Source organism: Ovis canadensis, chromosome 1 (assembly GCF_042477335.2).
Source record: "Ovis canadensis isolate MfBH-ARS-UI-01 breed Bighorn chromosome 1, ARS-UI_OviCan_v2, whole genome shotgun sequence".
NCBI lineage: Eukaryota > Metazoa > Chordata > Mammalia > Artiodactyla > Bovidae > Ovis > Ovis canadensis.
Window position 1 is genome coordinate 145,973,446 of NC_091245.1, and position 20,512 is coordinate 145,993,957.

At 39.0% G+C, this 20,512-nt stretch overlaps 2 protein-coding genes across 5 annotated transcripts in view; one reads left to right on the forward strand and one right to left on the reverse strand.

Annotated features, from left to right (window-relative positions):
* Window positions 1-20,512, forward strand: part of LIPI (lipase I) — a 154,860-nt gene that overhangs the window by 57,188 nt on the left and 77,160 nt on the right. The window contains exons 5-9 of one of the 4 annotated variants that reach the window (XM_069578520.1): window positions 946-1,049; window positions 2,011-2,135; window positions 12,412-12,504; window positions 14,344-14,449; window positions 19,625-19,724. Coding sequence is in view for 2 of the 4 variants with exons in the window: in XM_069578501.1 (XP_069434602.1) it covers window positions 19,711-19,724 (14 nt within the window). In the remaining 2 variants the exon portion in view is untranslated. Of the gene's footprint in view, window positions 1-945; window positions 1,050-2,010; window positions 2,136-12,411; window positions 12,505-14,343; window positions 14,450-17,325; window positions 17,414-19,624; window positions 19,725-20,512 lie in introns of those variants that run through there. The other 3 variants (XM_069578531.1, XM_069578501.1, XM_069578512.1) reach the window with 3 other exon arrangements.
* On the reverse strand, window positions 1,272-17,317 carry RBM11 (RNA binding motif protein 11). The gene is made up of 5 exons (XM_069578593.1): window positions 17,131-17,317; window positions 13,162-13,324; window positions 11,783-11,855; window positions 4,585-4,681; window positions 1,272-1,669 (listed from the first exon to the last, which is right to left on the reverse strand). Exons 1-5 carry the CDS (start codon window positions 17,224-17,226, stop codon window positions 1,358-1,360), a joined length of 741 nt encoding a protein of 246 aa, XP_069434694.1. The 5' UTR covers window positions 17,227-17,317; the 3' UTR covers window positions 1,272-1,357.

Consider the following 20,512-nt stretch of genomic DNA (forward strand, 5'->3'; position numbering starts at 1 on the left):
GAATTGAAGAAAATGCAGAGGTGACGTTAATGTGTTTTAGATATATATCACTTCCTATTTACATAGAAAGGTATTTTCCCTTTGGTATGATTCTAAATTGCAAAAGTGTTAATTTAAAAAAGGTCAGCATTTTTAGTTTGAATATTCAGCAATATGAAGTTATATAAATCAAGCTACATTACGCAGAATTTACGTTTTCACATTTGTCAGATCAAAACAGACTAATATTTACATTTAAAACATGACGGTATTGTATAATCATAACCAGAAGTTAAATTCAGCTACTAATTTTGCTAAAAATATTTTATTAAGTAATAATAAATATCTATAAGGTGCTATGCAATACACAAAAGAAATATCAAAGAATGGTTAAAATTGGGTGGTTAGCTCCTAATGAAGCTGTGTGATCCTTTCAACTGGATTCAATAAATGAATATTTTCAGCATTCTAGTTTATGGTAAGCTACAAAGTTAACAAGATTGTCCAAATAAATCATTAATTTTACATGTAGTCTGTTTATCCCTGCAAATAAATGGTCCAGAAATAGGAAAGTTGATTTTACGATAAACATTAAATATCATACAATAGTGAAATTTTCTATTGAAATTATTGTTCATTATCAAGATCTAAATGTGTCCAATATATGCTCTCCAATCTGGATGGCAAAAGAGGTGGACAATAAATACTGACATAGCCAACTACTTTTTATAAAATACAATTAATAAGTAGGAAGTTAAGAGGCATGTATTCCTATTTATATATAATCATATGAAAAGGGAAGGAACCAAAAGCTAGCCACATGATAATCATCTTTCCTTTGGTATCACTGTTGTATATCCTTGTTTTATGAAGTAAGTATGTATGAGAGTAAGGCTGAGACAAGATATTTAGACATAAAGTATTAGTAATAAAGGACACTAAACTCTGCTTATTCTCTCTTCTTAGGAAAAACATACAACTCGAAGATTTGTATTAGTTTCATTCAGAAAACTGACGATTCCACTTCTAACTTCAGCTGAGGGTTATAAGCAACAATGTAGGAGATCATGGTGCGTTCTCCACGAGTGCTCAGTAAATGACTTTTGGTTAATGGTTTAGTCTAAGTTCATCATTGATACTAAAACATAACAACTCAGAGTGTATTTCTTGTTAACAATACCATTACAAATACAAAAAGCACATTATATTGTTTTTAAGATTTTTGTCATTCAAGACAAAAATTAAATACAAATCAGATACATTGTTATATATTTCAAAGAAGACAAGAAAGCCACAGAATCGGTCCTTTAGTAGAATACAGATTTTTCTTTTAAGAGAATGAAGACTAGTAGAGATACATTTCATTTGAATGGAAATACTAGTGTCTCTTTTTCTTACACTTTTGGAACTTTGGGCTATATTCATTTCCTCTACTGTTTTCTGTGCTACTATCGCTATCACTGCTTTGTTTCTGCCTCTTTCGTTTATTCGTCTGATAAAGGTCTGAGTCACTTGGCTGCTGGTGAGTCCATTCGTAAGAGCTGGGCCCAGCCTCCAGATCTGAAACATGATTCAGTGAGGAAGATGCAGAAGTGCTATTAGGAAGCGGTGCTGTCATCTCATAGTAAGGGAGCTGCAGTGCTGGGTTATACATAGGCCACTGCTGTGGGAAAAACCCACACATATTCACCTACCAAAACAAGCCCACAGAGAAAAAAAAGAGAAACAGTTAGAGTTTACATTTACTATACAAATAACTACAAGCAAACCAGACCATGTGTCAGTAAGGACAGGGATGCACTAGTTTCCTTAAACGATTAACAAAGATTCCAGCTGGTGTAAATAGCGTACTACAGTACAGATTAGTGCTGTCCTATAGAAATATAATGTAAGCCACATGGGTGGGTAGTTTTAAATCTAACAGTCACAGGATGAAAATAACAATGAAACGTGCAATTTTAAATAATATATCTTGTGTGTGTGCTCATTTGCTCAGTTGTGTCTGATTCTTTGCCATCCCATGGACTGTAGCCCACCAGGCTTCTCTGTCCATGGAATTTCCCAGGCAAGAATACTGGAGTGAGTTGCCATTTCCTACTTCAGAGGGTCTTCCTGACCCAGGGATCGAACCCACATCTCCTGTGTCTCCTGCATTGGTAGGTGGATTATTTATCACTGAGTCACTTGGGAAGCCCTTTTATATTTTATTTATCTCCAAATGTCCAAAATATTGTAATTTCAACATGTAACCAATATAAAAATTATTCATGAGATATTTTACTTTTTTATAGGAAGTCTTTAAAATCTGGTGTGCCTTTTATACTTATGGGTGTGGTTTAGTAGCTAAGTTGTGTCTGACTTTTGTGACCCCATGGACGGTAGCCCACCAGGCTCCTTTGTCCACAGGATTTCCCAGGCAAGAATACTGGAGTGGTCTGCAATTTCCTTTTCCAGGGGATCTTCCCAACCCAGGGGTTGAATCGGGGTCTCCTGCACTACAGGTAGATTCTTTACTGACTGAGCTACCAGGGAAAGAAAGAAAGAAAGAAAGAAAGTCAAGTCGCCCAGTTGTGTCTGATTCTTTCCAATCCCATAGACTGTATGTAGCCTACTAGGCTCCTCCATCCATGGGGTTTTCCAGGCAAGAGTACTGGAGTGGGTTGCCATTTCCTTCTCCAAAAGAGCTACCAGGGAAGCCCTATATATTTATACTTATATTCAAAAGCATATTCAATTTGGATACTAAATTTTCATTGAAAATATTTAATCAGAATTTAGATTATATAAAATTTAGTTGAAATAGTAGATACACATACCCAAGTTTTTTTGCAAACATACTTCAAAGTTTTGCAATAACTGCATCAAGTTTCTGTTCCTAAACTTAAACTTTAATTAAGTAAAGCAAAAATAATCACTCCTTATGGATGGCTGATAGTCACCATATTTTCCAGCACAGCCGTCAATTCTTAAGATAGATTAACTCAAAATTTCTAGCTATTCAAAGAAGATTAAGGACCTATTTGCAGGACAGGAACAGAGACACAGACACAGAGAGCAGACTTGTGGACATGGCAGAAGAAGGAGAGGGTGGGACAAATTGACAGAGTAGTAGAAAAAAACACATTACCATGGGTAAAATAGACAGCTAGAGGGAAGCTGCTACAAAACACAGGGAGCTGAGTTCACCTCAGTGCTCTGTGATGTGACCTGGGGCTCGGATTCAGTGGACAGGAGAGAGGCTCAAGAGGGTGGGCATATATGTAGACTTAGGACTGATTCATGTTGTTGTACAGCAGAAACCGACACAACATTGTTAAGCAATTTTCCTCCAATTAAAAATAAAAAATAAAATTAGTAACCAGTATAACGCTGAATGGGGCAACATTAATACTTGTCAATGTTTTTGAGTGAAAGTATAAATAGTATAAATTGTCCATTGACTGTGGACAATGTGATCATAAAGTTATTTACTTCCATTAAAAAAGATTAACAGGGAAAACAACCTCTCGTGTGTGCATATGTATATGTATGTATTGCTCATCTCATCAAAGAGAAAAATAATGCCACAAAGAAGATATTGATGGTTTTAGATGAGAACTGGTTGTTTATTACTATCTCACCATAAACAAGAAAAGGGCTTTCCTGATGGCTCAGTGGGTAAAAATTCTGCATGTAATGCAGGAGACTTGGGTTTGATCCCTGGGTTGGGAAGATCCTCTGGAGAAGGAAATGGCTACCTACTCCAGTATCCTTGCCTGGGAAATCCCATGGACAGAGAAGCCTGGTGTGCTGCAGTCCACAGGGTCACAAACGAGTCAGACACAACTAAGCACAGACCGTATACCCAAGAAAAGTTTTTTCCAAAAATTAAATTATCAACTTTCATTATGTTTACAAAGTGAAAATGGCTATTTGAAAAATCTGAAGATCATATGCATGTTGGATGTTTGCAAGAAATCTCGTGTTAATCAGAATACCTGTGTTATAGTCCCACAGCTGTCATTAACAAGTTGTATAATCTTGGGCTTGCTGATTAATCTCTGAACCTCAATTTTATTATGTATAAAATGAGAAGTTAGAAGAAAACATTTCCTAAGTTCCCCTTTAACAATATAGTCTACCACTGCAATTTCTAGGCCAGAACCACATTTTTGAGAGTCTCTGGAAAAAAGGTAGTTTACTCTACCAACTGAGAAACTTTGCCTTTAGTTAAAATAAAAATCTATGTATAAAAGCAGTATATGGTGATTGATGACTACATTCTATCAAAATGCTTCATTAAATAGTATTCAATTCTAGAAACATACTTTTAAATTTTAAAAATATAGTCATTTAAGTGATTCAAATTTTACTTTACTACAGTGCATTATCACTTGCATCTGCCATTTTTCATTCATATACTGGATGTTTGCGGAGATAACATGAGTGGGATTTCAGATGATTGATTTCAGATAAAAGAGCAGATAGCCACTGGGGCACAATGCTCAAGGCATATTCTGCCTTCACTACAGGCTTAGAGTTGAGCTTAAGTTCCAAGCAGTTTTCATATCCTTTCTAGTTTGTATTATCATGTTACATTTTCAACCAAAGGCATATCAAACTTACCATCTTCTGAAAGAGAAAATATTCTTGAGATAAAGATGCATTATTAATTGGAGAGAACTGCATGGAAAAGGAAGATCTGCCCATGGCTTCTTCATTTCTTGAGAGAGGTAAAAGAAGTAATATGAAGTTACAATTGCTATGGACAGAGGTACTCTAGTCTTAAAAAAATATATAGCTTCCTAATTAAAAAACTTCTCTAAAAGCTCAATTAAGATAAATTTAACTTTAAACATATTACACTAATAATGTAGTGACATAGCAGTATCTCAAGTCTTATTAATTACCACATACTGAAATCTCAATATTTAGACTCACATTTGGCTTTCTGATAGGAAAATGTTAATCAGTGTTATAGTTGTATAAAGGCATAGAATACTCAGATATGAAGAAAGCAAAGTAAGTCAATAATCACCAAGTGTACACTCAATCTTTTACCAATAAAAAAAAGGTGAAAGAAAAATAGGAATTTTTTCAATTCATTTTTGAAGGTACTTTCACTGTTTAACTAAAAACATTATGCTCTTTGTTAAACAGTCTGCTGATATGAGCATGAACACATATTTGCTGATTTCTTCTACATGGTGATAGTAGTAAAGAACCCGCCTGTCAATGCAGAAGACGTGAGAGACTCGGGTTCGATTCCTGGGGTGGGAAAACCCCCTGGAGGAGGGTATGGCAACCCACTTCAGTATTCTTGCCTGGAGACTTCCATGGACAGAGGAGCCTGGGGGGTTACAGTTCATAGGGTTGCAAAGAGATAGACACGAGTGAAGTGATTTTGCACACATGCACAATCCCTGATTAACATCAGAAGTGTCCAAAAATTTCATTTATATATGTAGTTTCCATCTATGGAGATCTCTAATAAATCCCAATGTTATATGTACTGGCTGGACTCTCACCTAGTCCTCATTATAGCTAGTCTTCATTCTACTTGCTCCTTAGTATCCCACAATTTTAACACTAATACTGCTAATCTTAGGACAGGAAGTTTACTATGGGAAGGGTGAATTAAAACAGGCAGATGGAGGCAAAGGTAAGGGCAGGAGAACAACAAGAAGCTGTCAGACGGATAGTTGTCAGTTCATGGTGAGAGCAAGATCACAGAAGCCAGTGGGAAAGTGGGTTTCAGCAAGGAAATACTTAGACAGTATTGGTGTTAGAGTAAACTGGATAAGCATCAGAGCTAGTCTATCATTGATCAGAAGATTCCTGACAACAAACTGTTAGAAGAACAGCTTCCAAACAACAGTGGGCTTAAGAAGTGAATTGGAAGTAAAGACGTGAAGGATAATTTTTCAGTGAGAAGAAGGGGAAAATATAACAGACTGATTTGGAGACAAAGTTCAAGGAGACGTGAACATGTGTTTGCAGTAAGTGATGGCAAAGAAACAAGATAAAAAGCACAGTGAGGTTATAGACTGGGGAAGATGTGACCCAGTAGCAGAGGTAGTGAGATTAGCATCATTATAAAAATAGCTGCAAAATTTCTAAAACCACTCTCTTTCCCATGAGAATTTCAGGGCGTGCATATGTCTCTCCATAGAGGAATCACATGTAAATTGGGAAGTCACAAGCTGAACTGTGTCAACTCAAAATTTATATGTTGTAGTCCTAACCCCAAATAATTCAGAATATGACCTTATGTGTGAGAGTTAGACTATAAAGAAAGCTGAGCACCAAAGAATTGATGCTTTTGACTGTGGTGTTGGAGAAGACTCTTGAGAGTCCCTTGGACTGCAAGGAGATCCAACCAGTCCATCCTAAAGGAAATCAGTCCTAAATATACATTGGAAGGACTGACACTGAAGCTGAAACCCCAATACTTTGGCCACCTGATGTGAAGAAGTGACCTACTGGAAAAGACCCTGATGCTGGGAAAGATAGAACGTAGGCAGAGAAGGGGATGACAGAGGATGAGATGGTTGGAAGGCATCACTGACTTGATGGACATGAGTTTGAGCAAGCTCTGGGAGTTGGTGATGGATCAATAGAGAAGCCTGGGGTGCTGCATTCCATGGGGTCACAAAGAGTCAGACATGACTGAGAGACTGAACTGAAGCGTGACCTTATTTGGAAAGAGGGTTGCTGCAGAAATAATTAACTAAGAGGAGGTCATACTGCAGTAGGATGTGCTAAACAGGTATCCTTCCTTATTACAGTCAAAGGGGAAACTTGTGGAGACAGATGCACACAGGGAGAACATCATATGGAGATGAAGGCAGAGAACTGGGTGATGCTTGCACATGTCAAGGAATATCAACGATTGCCAAAAAATCAGGGGAAGCTATGAGATAGGTACTGGCTTCCCTGGTGGTTCAAATGGTAAAGAATCCACCTGCAGTATGGGAGAACTGGGTTCAGTCCCCGGTTGGGATGATCCCCTGGAGGAGGACATGGCAACCCACTCTAGTATCCTTGCCTGGAGAATCCCATGGACAGAGGAGCCTGGCAGGCTACAGTCTACAGGACTGCAGAGAGTTGAACATGACTGAGCAACTAAGCACAGCACAGCACACACGAGAGAGGCACAGGACAGATTCTTTCTCATCACCCTCAAAAGGAACTCCAGCAGACACCTTGATTTTGGACTTTGAGCTGTGAGACAATACATTTCTGTGTTTAACTTCGTTTGTGATACTTTTTACGGTGGCCTTAGCACTGAGAAGCTAAAGGCAAAGGAGAAAAGGAAAGATATACCCATTTGAATGCAAAGTTCCAAAGAATAGCAAGGGGAGATGAGAAAGCCTTCCTCAGTGATCAGTGCAAAGAAATAGAGAAGAACAACAGAATGGGAAAGACTAGAGATCTCTTCAAGAAAATTAGAGATACCAAGGGAACATTTCATGCAAAGATGGGCACAATAAATGACAGAAGTCGTATGGACCTAGCAGAAGCAGAAGATATAAAGAAGTGGCAAGAATACACAGAAGAACTATACAAAAAAGATCTGCATGACCCAGATAATCATGATGGTGTGATCACTCACCTAGAGCCAGACATCCTGGAATGTGAAGTCAAGTGGGCCTTAGGGAGCATCACTACAGACAAAGCTAGTGGAGATGATGGAATTCTAATTGAGCCCTTTCAAATCCTGAAAGATGATGCTGTGAAAGTGCTACACTCAATATGCCAGCAAATTTAAAAATCTCAGCAGTGGCCATAGAACAGGAAAAGGTCAGTTTTCATTCCAATCCCTAAGAAAGGCAATGGCAAAGAATGGTCAAACTACCGCACAATTGCATTCATCTCACATGCTAGCAAAGTAATGCTCAAAATTCTCCAATCCAGGATTTAACAGTACATGAATCATGAACTTCCTGATGTTGAAGCTTGTTTTAGAAAAGGCAGAGGAGCCAGAGATCAAACTGCCAACATCTGTTGGATTATCAAAAAAGCAAGAGTTCCAGAAAAACATCTACTTCTGCTTTATTAATTATGCCAAAGCCTTTGACTGTCTGGATCACAACAAACTGTGGAAAATTCTGAGAGAGATGGGAATACCAGACCACCTGACCTGCCTTCTGAGAAATCTGTATGTAGGTCAAGAAGCAACAGTTAGAACTGTACGTGAAACAACAGGCTGGCTCCTAATCGGGAAAGGTGTACGTCAAGGCTGTATGTTGTCACTCTGCTTATTTAACTTATATGCAAAATACATCATGAGAAACACTGGCCTGGATGAAGCACAAGCTGAAATCAAATTGCCAGGAGAAATATCATTAACCTCAGATATGCAGATGACACCACCCTTATGGCAGAAAGTGAAGAACAACTAAAGAGCCTCTGCATGAAAGTGCAAGAGGAGAGAGAGAAAGTTGGTTTAACACTCAACATTCAGAAATCTAAGATCATGGCTTCTGGTCCCATCACTTCATGGGAAATAGATGGGGAAACAATGGTAACAGTGACCGACTTTATTTTCTGGGGCTCCAAAATCACTGCAGATGATGACTGCAGCCATGAAATTAAAAGGCGCTTGCTCCTTGGAAGAAAAGCTTCCTAGATAGCATATTAAAAAGCAGAGACATTACTTTGCCAACAAAGGTCCATACAGTCAAAGCTACGGTTTTTCCAGTAGTCATGTATGGATGTGAGAGTTGGACTATAAAGAAAGCTGAGCACTGAAGAATTGATTTTGAACTGTGGTGTTGGAGAAGACTCTTGAGAGTCCCTTGAAGTGCAAGAAGATCAAACCAGTCTGTCCTAAAGGAAATCAGTCCTGAATATTCATTGGAAGGACTGATGCTGAAGCGGAAACTTTGGCCACCTGATGTGAAGAACTGACTCACTGGAAAAGATCCTGATGCTGGGAAAGATTGAAGGCAGGCGGAGAAGGGGATGACAGAGGATGAGATGGTTGGAAGGCATCACTGACTTGATGGACATGAGTTTGAGCAAGCTCCGGGAGTTGATGATGGACAGGAAAGCCTGGCGTGCCTCAGTCCATGGGCTTGCAAAAGTTGGACACTACTGAGTGACTGACCTGAATGAACTAGCACTGGTGGCTGAGACGGTAAAGAATCTGCTTGCAAGGCCAGAGACCGGGTTTTAATTCTTAGGTTGGAAAGATCCCCTGGAGAAGGGAAGAGCAACACATGCCAGTATTTTTTCCTGAAGAATCCCATGGACAGAGAAGTCTGGAGGGCAACAGTCCATGGGGTTGCAAAGAGTCCAACACAACTGAGTGACTAACACAAGCACACTAATACAGGAACTACTTACTAAAATTAGAAAGTATAAGAGGTAATAACAAGCACAAAAACACATTTCCAGGGAAGACTAGTGAGAGACTAGGGTATAACAAGAGCAGCATTCTCTGTCCAACACTTCTAGGACACTATGACCTTTCGTCATTCTTCTTTTATAATGCAGCACATACTAAAGAATAAGATATTACTGGCCAAGTGGAGTATTTTGGAATATATACCTATCTCTGATCTTTTAGCCTAGAATTTGTGATAATTAAATGTATATCAAATAGAAGTAGAACATGTATGAGTTACTGCTGTCTTCTAGCTGTTTATCTAGTCTTCTGCCCCACACCTAGCAATACCTTGTTTTCTCCCCAACTCATAAGGAAAAAGAGGTTTCTTTTCCCACTGGAAGAAGAGGAGAAGTAACCTAAGTGGCTCAATTCATGAGTCCACAGTTCCTTTCACACCAAGGAAGTGAATCACCCCCACCTCCTGCCAACATTTGCTGAAAGTACTCACTGGATAATTGCTGTATGCTCACTATTTTAAATACCTTGAAACTATAAAATTTGACTCTGACAATAATTATCCTCATTGTAGATATGAGGCACAGTGTGATCATCTGTCCAGGGTTATACTGTTAATAAAGTGACAGAGGCAGGATTCAGATTCAGATAGTCTAATTTCAGCACCTACTTTGACCCGATTTCACTGATTTGGGGGGGGGCGGACAATGAGGACGTGGAGCACACTGTGTTATGCGTGGGGCGCAGGACTTCTCCAAAAGATGAGTCTGGGTAACTGCCAGTCCTAAGAGGTCACTCTTCTATGCTTAGGAGGGTAGATATAATTAGCAGGCATGGGAGGTTCAATGCTGTTAGTTTCCTTGAGAACATTCAGTTCTGCTACGGAAAACAAGAAAACAATCAGCATGGATAAAGCTCAGAAGAAAAGCCTATGGTAGCCTTTATGAAAGATACACTGATGGATCTGATGTAGCAGCAGAGAGAAACAGGGGCTATGAACACTGGTGTAGCTAGAACTCAGCTAATACAGATTTATGAGATAGTGACGATACTGTAATTAGAACAAACAAGTGACTTGGAAGACATAGGCAGAATTCAAAACATATACTAAATATTTAAAATAAATAATTTAGTATGTGTTAAGAGATGCCATGGATAGATTCAGTAGAAAATATGATGGAACAAATAAGACTGTTTAGTCATGGGTAGAAAGGGAAGGAAAGACCAAGCCATTATCATGGCGCCTCTGGGCTTAGTTATGCTGTTCTTGTGTCTGCTCTGCCTAAGAAACTCAGGTAGACCTTGTGGGTATGTAGGTCCCTCTATGGCCAGGTATATTTGCCCCTCTGTCTCTCTGAGAAAGCAAGTAAGTGAGATTAGCTCTAGGAACTTTCTATCTGAATGGAATCTCTTACTCTAACCTCAACTCTAGTGCTCATACGTGCATGCTTGCTAAGTTGCTTCAGGTGTGTCTGATTCTGTCGACCCTATGGACTATAGCCTGCCAGGCTTGTAGCCTGTCCAGAGATTCTCCAAGCAAGAATGCTGGAGTGGGTTGCCATGCCTTCTCCAGGGGATCTTCCTGACATAGGGATGGAACCTGCATCGCTTTAAGTCTCCTGCATTGGGAGATGGTTCTTTACTACTACAGATACCTGGGAAGCCCATTCTAGGGCTAATAACCACACAGTCAGTGGGAAAGGCTGATGCAATAGAGAGAGAAACAGGTTATACAAATATCAATGTAACCAGAACTCAGCTAATAGGGTCCTCTGTGTACTTGTAGCCTATCCTCCAAATGTTAAATTATCCAATACCCAAAGCTTTCCTTTTGCTTTTCACTGTATCTTTTAAATTGGTTTAATAAATGCTGTGATTTGAGCATCTTAATCTGGTTTGGGAGACTTTCTGTCCTATGATCTTTGGTATAGCTAAACTGAGAGTGTCCCTGCAGGCTATGGTTGCTTCAAGAAATAAGCCTACATCAAATATGAGAATATTTTGAAAATTACCATAGAGAAATTCTAAAAAGTAGTAAAATAAATAGTAGAGTGACTTAATGTTCAAAGGCTTAATTTCAAGCCTAGAAACTATCACCTTTTCATCTTTGTGCCCTTGGCAATTAGTTAACTTTTGCATCTCTATATCTATTCAAGTATAAAATATGGATAATAGTATTTCTATGATCCATCACAGTGAGACTTTGCACACTTAAGTGATTTCACAGTAATGAAAAGTACATGGTAATCTATAAACAATGCTACAAATATAAATCTCTCCCACCTACTGCAGAAAATATCGACTGAATTTTAAATGAAAATACTTTCTGTCACTTTTTATGGCTTCAGGAAAAATGAATTCTTTAATATTAACCTATGTCTAAATAGAAAGGTTTTATAGAATATATGAAAACCCTTCCTGGTATTAAGACCATATTTATTTGCCTTACCTTTATAAAAAAAATTTTTTAATTACCTGTAGCTGTGTGAATTTATCTTAACACAGCTTTCAAAACTTTGGTTAGCAGGTTCACAAGAGCGAGAGCTCCCTTCAAAAGAAAAAGAATAACAGATTATTTCATGGTACATCTTTTTGGAGTTCTCACATTAAGCCATTTTCAAACACTCTGTATAAAATACACAAGATGTTTCTGATCTCCCAAGTACTATTTACAAGGTTGCTTATATCACTATAAGACCCTGAATTATAACCAAACTTTGTCCAAAGCAATGCTGTAGAAAAGAATTAGGCTGACATGGGGCCACACAAAGTATATAATGCTGCTTGCTAATACATACCTGTAAACTAAAGATGGCAAATGATCAGTGTTATTTGCCTCTGTGTGGAAGGCATGAGGTCTCTAAACTGCACTGACAAACGTGAATGTAACCTGCCAGAGGCCACTGAGCAGCTGGCTGGGGATGCGTCAGAGCATGATATGGCCTGGCTTGTTATGCTGCCAGTATGAGTTAACAGGATGGTACTTGAGAGCCTGATGCAGCCAATTAATTCTCTTTGTTAGGACAAAATAAAATGAAATGTGAAGTGGCCCTTTTCCTTTGCAACAAGACAGCAGTGTTTTCTTATTCTTATGTCTTTTTTAGTACAGCAAGAAACATAAAAAACAAACAGGGGGTACATTCATAAACCTGAATCATTGAGGAAGGAAGGAACATAAGTGCCATAAGCATTGCAACGTAAGTATAAGCACTGCCTCTATGAGTCCCTCAAACTATAAAAGGGCTAGAGCAATAGCGCCATGTTCTCTGGGCATCTAATCAATGATGAACAGTGTTGATGTGTAGCAGGAGAAGGTGTCTGAGGCCATTCATGCCAGGAAGCTTTTCTCTGTGGCTATGAAGGGCCAGCCTTTGGCCAGCTGCTTTTACAGGGCTCAGATCCAGGGTGATATGTATAACATGGTAAACCCAGGACAAAGACTAAGGCCACCCTGTCTTCCAAATGGTAGATATTTGATACCATTAACAAGAAGATCAGCAAATAGCCTTGCTGCATAAAAGCTAGAGCTGGGTATCCCCAGTTCACTTAGATTTGTTTAATTTTTAACAGCCAGTAGCAACCATCATGGCTATTTGTTGGCTGACATTAAAAGAGACCACTTTAAATTTTAATATAGAAACAATGCTATGGATTTGGCAATGTTATTCGTAGTATTAACTAATCACATAACATTATGAACGTGTTCTGAGAAAGTTTAAGAGGCTACAGGAGCACTTTTTTGGTCTTAGGCTATAACATAAAAAACATAGGAGAAAAAAAAAAAAGTTTACACCTCTGGGAACACCACCACCAACAAAACACACTTGGAAGATTTCATCAGTGAGAGAACCTACCAAATCGATACTGCACATTAATTGGTCTTCCATATAAACGAATTCCATTCAGCAGAGCTATGGCATAAGACACCGATTCTGGGTGTTTAAAGCAGACAAATCCAAAGGATTTCGGCTTTCCCTCTCTGTCTTTGCATATAGTCACTTTGGTTAATGGCCCAGCCTGCAAGAAACTTAAAAATTATTTTGTCATAAATCTAAATATTTTTTTACACTCAGAAAATCAACTATATTCAATTTAGGCTAAAATTCCAATTCTGTTAGCAATAACAGCTTTACATAGTTCTCTTGATCATGTATTTTCCTAACAATAAATATCATACTTCATCACACTTTCTTGGCATTTTCTGGCTCATCAAAAAACACTTACGTTGTTAAGGTCAGGAAATTTTAGGTAATAGTTTCAAATCTTAAAAGGAGAGATAGGCCTAACAAAACAATTTAGAGTATATTTAAATCTAAGATTAAAATACTACTTTGCTTCCACACATATAAACCATGTTTAACTCAAAAATAATTGAAATGATAAACCCAGCATTCCTTGAGATGTTGGGTTTATGTTACCATAAAGAAACTGGTAACATCACATCAAAGTATATTTTTTTCTGACAAGACTAAAACATTTTCACAAGAGAAATTAAATTTCTGATCTATACAGAAACTGTATTTTAATATGATAAGCCCATTTGGTAAATATTCTCAAAGGGAAAAGTGTTTTAATATGTTTAAGACTTTTAAGTAGGTGCATTATTTGTAAGAAAGAAAAATTAGTAAGGGTCTAAGTCTAACAACTGGGGAATGTTATTCCATGGTATATTATTAAAATAGGATAAAATAAAATTGAAAATATTCAGATTTTATTGTGATTAAAACCTATAATTAGCAATACAGAGTACAAAAGCAGAATCAAATATTGTAAAAGAGTGCTAATTACACCCTCAAAGGTCACATTTCCATCATGACAATCATTAGAGGAAGTACTTACCAAGCCTCATATAGATTTAAAGGTAGATGGCTCATACTTTTTCATTGCACTTTAATGACTGATTGCTTTTCTCTGTTGAGTTGGATAAGTATATTAAGGAATTGTTTTTAATCTAAAGAAAAATGTTAATTATCATCTTTAAAATGATACTGTGTTTTAAGATTCAATCTTTCTTTCTTTATTCTCTACTTTCCCAGGGAATAGCTCATCCTCCCTTCTGGCTTCAAGAACCACCTTATCAATGAATCTATTTTTTTCCCACTCATGCCTCCTTCATGCAATCAGTCTCCTTGAGAGCTCCACGTAAGTATATTTCAAACTCAATGGATTTGAAACGAAATTCATTATCTTTCCCCTTGAGATCTCTGTACTGTGCTGTGATTTGTCTCTCAGTTGTGAGACTGTGATCCTTTGGACTATAGTCTGCCAGGCTCCTCTGTCCATGGGATTTTTCAGGCAAGAATACTGGAGTGGATTGCTATTTCCTTCTCCAGGGGATCTTCACGGCCCAGATTTCTTGGTTAAAGGTACAAAGATACTAAACCTGATTTTCACTCTTCTAAAGATAATCAGAAATTTGAAAGAAACTAGTAAAAAGGAGAACCATATAGTAATAAAACAAATCAATTTTAAACATGTTTCTCCACAAGTGATATTAAATATATGAAATCACAAACGGACAGAATATGCTGACATGCTTTGAATTTTACAAATTCAAAAATATATCCATGCATTTTAAAAGATGAAATTCAACAAGACTTGCTGGTAGTAAAAATCACATCATAAGTTTTTAGCATTTTTAAACCAGAGTCAAACACATAAATAGTGCTGCCAGTAGTCAAGATTTGCTAAGTTTTGCTGGGTTGAGACCTTTCTAAAAGACACCTCACTTTAGTAAACCCTCCCAGAATACAGAAGAACATAGGCAAAAATAAAAACAAATGCTTTGCTGCCTGATCTAATACAGATGAACATTAGCTAGAAATTACAAAAAAAATGAGACTATCTATCAATCTATCTAATGTATCTTGTAGTTTCACATACAACTGATGCAGATCCAATTCCTATTGACTAGAAATAATATATGTGCATGGGGGCATTCAGGTCTATCCATCCCATTGACCTCATCATTCCCACCCCCCTATTTTTTGTTGACTCAACATGAGAGAAGCTTTCTGGAGAAAAAGAAATATACATTTTCTTTCTACCTCCCTCCATCTCTCCTCTTCTTCTTTCCTTCTTTATTTTTTTAAGTTAGAATAATAAATTCCAAATAATACTAGGATGAAAAATAACTGCAGGAAAAGACAAAGTATTAGAGTAGATTAAAAATGGCAGGTTTAAAAGGATGGCAAGTTAGAAGAAAAAGCATTAAAGCCTTAAAATCAGTAATATTTTTCAAGTAACGTTTTATGTCCAGGAAATGAAACTGTGTTCCTGGAGAACATTCTATCAAATTTTGTGCATCTGTTGGTGGCTCAGATGGTAAAGAGTCTGCCTGCAATGCAGGAGACCCAGGTTTGATCCCTCGGTTGGGAAGATCCCCTGGAGAAGGAAATGTCAACCCGCTCCAGTTTTTTTGCCTGGAAAATCCTATGGACAGAGGAGCCTTGTGGGCTACCCGCTATGGTGTTCCAAAGAGTCAGACAGGAGGGAGCAACTAACACTTTCACTTTCACTTCATAATTAATAGAGGGGCACTTTAGTTCAGACACAAATGTAGAGCCTTTCAGAAACTACATAAAGAACTTCTTTCACCTCTGGTACTCATGCTTCAGTTCAGTCAGTTCAGTCGCTCCATCGTGTCCGACTCTTTGGTATTTAGTTTTGCTATTGTCTCCCTTGGAACTTGCTCTTATTCTGACAGAGGAAAGTCACTTTTGATTTCTCTTGATACAAGCATCAGTACTATTATCAATAGTAATAGTAGTACTATTTAGCAGTAGCAGCAGCAGCAAAAACTTAGGAAGTACCAGGTTCAGTTCTGTCTGATCTGGATGAGTTTACTCAATCTTCACACCACATCATACTGTAGATACTATGACTCCCATTGACATTTGAGGAAACTGTGGTGCTGAGCTATTTATGTACTTGGCCAAAATCACGTTGCAGATATCAGAATTCACACTTGAAACAACTTTGCCGTACTAAATGTCCCTCTTTTTGCACATCATTTTAAAACATGATAATTTACTTTTAAATTTCTCCTTTTAGAAAGACCAAGGACTGCCTCAAATGTGTATGCCTAGCACCTTACTTTCTGTCATTGTAATTATAGATCATTAAACGGTTAAATGAACAGCCGAATGTGGATATCTCTTTAGCATGTAAGATCTATGTGTATACAGTAGGTGTATACAGGAGATATAAGTTATCAGGTCTGAAAAAGTTTTCGTAAGATCCTCTTGGTATGAAATAAAGGGAACTAGTCAGGGTATCAATAGGTCTCAGTCACGATTTGGCTGCCCAAATTATGCAGAAATCTCATTTATTCTGGAGTAAAATCATCTCCTGTATAAAAGGGCTTGGGAGAGTAAGTAACGTATACGGAAGCATTTTAAAATATATTCCTCTCATTTCGCAGGATGTAGGGCGTCAGGATGCTTATTATCTGAAGGAAGACAGTGACAGAGCTGTTTTCTGTTTTGCCTGAGCACACCAAGGCCCAGGCAGCCTCTGCAAAGCCCTGACTCAGGGTTGGGGGTTGGGGGTTGGGGGCATCGCAGTCACTGCACACCCCACGACTCTGAAATGGGGATGGGAAGGGGAAGGGTTGGGAATGAGGTGCACTTTTTGTCATTTCACTATCCACTTGCTAACCTGGAGACAGCTGAGCCAAAGCGGAACTAAATTAAAACCAGAGCAAAGGATGCGGAGGGAAAGGGAGCCGGACTCCGGGTGGTTCAGGTGCGCCCCGCCCCTCCTGCTGCGCTTCCGGCTCGACGCGCTCCGCCCCTCTGATATCCCTTCCCTGCCGACTGTACCTGAAGGAACAGCTCGTAAAGAATCTCTTCCCGCACTCGAGCCTCCAAATTTCCCACAAACACCGTCCTGTTGGCTTCCTCCTGAGCAGGCAACATCCCTCCGGCTCGACCCCAGAATGGAGGAGGCTCCGAGGCCACGCCCTCTCTCCTTGCTGGCGGAGCCAACGAGGAGAGTAAGAGCGCCAGGGGCGGAGCGAGGCTGCGGGGCCACGCCCCCAGCACCCCTTGGTAACCGCCCACCGCACCTTCGCCACGTCCAGTATCCGACCAGGAGCTTGGGAGAGTGAGTGAGACTAGATTAGTCTGCAAGGGGCCTTGACATCTTGCTTGTGGAGATCCGTTCATGTCTTCAGGGCACGACATTATTAATTCATTTTGGATGTGTTCAACAAACATTTAAAATAAAACGACTATAGAAATGATTTAAGACATACTAACTTCATTACCGAAGCTCACAGGCTGATGAGGGAAGACTAATTTCTTTGTTTCCAAAGAGTTAACGAATAAATCATTGGGGTTTAAAATTGGTGTTTTTCATAAAACTCGTTTTGAAAGAATGAGTGCATACGTGCATGGGTGTGGATAGAGTATTAGAATTAATTTAGCCAGGAAGTGTTCCCTAGTGAGGTCTTTGAAAATGGACACAGGTTTTAGGTAGACTGCAGAAGGTATTTGAACTTGAGAAAATAGACTATACCAAAGGATACTGGAAAGATTATGGCAAGTTTTGTTACTGAAGACAGAATTTTTGAGGATGGCTGCTGGGTGACTGTGGGCTTCCCACCTGGCTCAGTGGGTAAAATATCTGCCTGTAGTGCAGAAGACACAGGAGACAGGAATTTTGTCCCTGGTTTGGGAAGATCCCCTGGAGGAGGGCGTGGCAACCCAGTGGAGTATTCTTGCTTGAAGAATCCCATGGATAGAGGAGACTGGTGGGTTACAGTCCATAGTGTCGCAGAGACTCCAATAGGACTGAAGTGACTGAGCAGGCACGCATGCTGGGTGACTGTAGTAGGATCTAATGTTTGTATTTTATATCAGGGCTGTACTTTGTAAACTGTGGAACAAGGTGAAGAATTAATTCTTACTTGAGGATTGGAAAAAAAAATCCTGAAAGGAGGAAGAAAACTCCTTTAATTTTAATTTAATCAAAATTAATTTTGATAAATTAATCAAAATATTGTTAACTTGACTTCCTTTCTGATACCATATGTCTACATAGAAATGTGGTGATAGTCCATTTGAGTTGAAAAAGTATTCTTTTACATGGTTACTGGACTAAAGAAATAATCTTTTTTGATGGAAAGGACACATCTTTGGAATCTAACTGAATTCTGACATTACTTAATTTTATAACTTAGTAATTTCACTTTTTAGAATTCAAGATCTATTTCTTAAGGATTGTATTGGACTAATATAATTACCTCATTTAATAGAGATTTTCTGAGTACTCACTATGTGCCTGGCACTCTTTTTAATCCTTGAGAAACAAAGGTGCCTATAAAGATATGCCCTTCTAAATCACCTTAGAGCTTAATGGGAGAAGCAGATTTCTTGAACATGTAAATAGAAAATTATGTGTCAATGACTTCAGTAGTTACCTTCAGTTGATATAAGTCTTTAAGTCCTGTCTCCATTTCTTCTTTCTTCTTTCATCAGTATTGTAATATCGTAGGAGGGGGTTGTGAAAACATGTGCATTGTGTGTGTGTGCTCAGTCGCTCAGTCGTGTCTGACTCTGTGACCCCATGAACTGTAGAGCCCGCAAGGCTCCTCTGTCCATGGGAATTCTCCAGCAAGAATACCGAAGTGAGTTGCCATTACCTCCTCCAGGGGATCTTCCCAACCCAGGGATAGAACCCTCACATTGCAGGCAAATGTTTTACTGTCTGAGCCATGAGGGAAACCCTGCACATTACAAGCAGATAGCAAATATACGTTGATCAAATAAATGGACACTTGCAGGTTTCTATTTTGAGTAGATCTATTGATTTTTAAATTCATTTACCTCCAAATTTTTTATCCAAACCAAGATATTTTCTCTTTAACTCCTCAGACGTTGCTTATCTGGGAGCTGTAACTTCAGGTTTGACTGTAAAATATGCAATGCATATAGGTCATCATGTTTTCTTGCTGGACTGAAATTTGCATCTTTTTTTTTTTGTCCACGGTGTGTATGATTTTGGTGTTCTTATCACATCTTTTTGAAAGTACATAAGTTTATGGCATGTGTACCTCTAGAATAATTATTTAATGTTTTAAGGTCTGAAAGTCAGCTCAAGGCAGTTAGCTGTTTGCTCAGAATTTGGCCTTTCTCTCTTTGTATTTCCTAATTGATACTGAGTGAATGAATGGTGATAAACCTGCTGCTGCTACTGCTGCTAAGTCGCTTCGACTCTGAGACCCCAGAGATGGCAGCCCACCAGGCTCCCCTGTCCCTGGGATTCTCCAGGCAAGAACACTGGAGTGAGTTGCCATTTCTTTCTCCAATGCAGGAATGTGAAAAGTGAAAGTGAAGTCGCTCAGTCGTGTCTGACTCCTAGCGACCCCATGGACTGCAGCCCACCAGGCTCCTCCGTCCATGGGACTTTCCAGGTAAGAGTACTGGAGTGGGTTGCCATTGCTTTCTCCAGTGATAAACCTAGTGGTAGCTTAAAAAGAATCCACTTTATTCTCACCATATCTTGCACCATCAGTCACATAAAATCACATATAAGGTCTAATGGGTTAGATGCATGGATAAATAATTAGTCTTTTTTCACTCATATCAGGATGCCTTATACCCCTAACTGCATGAAGACATAAATAATATGTGTGTGTGTGCGTGTGCACGCGTGTGCATGCACGCACGCACTTCCCTGATGGCTCAGCAGTAAAGAATCTGCCTGCAATGAAGAAGATGCCAGTTTGATGCCTGGGTCGGGAAGATCACCTGGAGGAGGGTACAGGCAGCCCACCTCAGTATTCTTGCCTGGAGAATCCCATGGACTTGAGGAGCCGAATGGGCTACAGTCCATGGGTCGCAAAGAGTCCAACACAATGAAGCGACTAAGCAGGCACACATGCTCACGTATATATGGTGATGGTGGTTTAGTTGCTAAGTTGTGTCCAACTCTTGAGACCTCATGGACTGTAGCCCACCAGGCTCCTCTGTCCATGGGATTTCCCAGGCAAGAATACTGGAGTGGGTTGCCATTTCCTTTCCCAGGAGATCTTCCCAACCTAGCCATCAAACCCATGTCTCCTGCATTGACAGGCAGATTCCTTCCTGCTGAGCCACCAGGGAAGCCCATATATGTACATATATAACTAGAGCTCCAGAGTTCCTTTCTCCCCTTCTTTGTCCAGATGACTTATTCTCTTTTGTAGTTCAGCCCAAATAG

Bases quoted from the DNA above. Each gene is read 5' to 3' on its own strand.
- RBM11 (XM_069578593.1), bottom strand. From the start codon at position 17,226: ATGTTGCCTGCTCAGGAGGAAGCCAACAGGACGGTGTTTGTGGGAAAT. The intron at 13,325-17,130 runs GTACAGTCGGCA...AGTTTCTTGCAG, and splicing joins TTTACGAGCTGTTCCTTCAG to GCTGGGCCATTAACCAAAGT. The intron at 11,856-13,161 runs GTAGGTTCTCTC...TTTCTTTTGAAG, and splicing joins TAATGTGCAGTATCGATTTG to GGAGCTCTCGCTCTTGTGAA.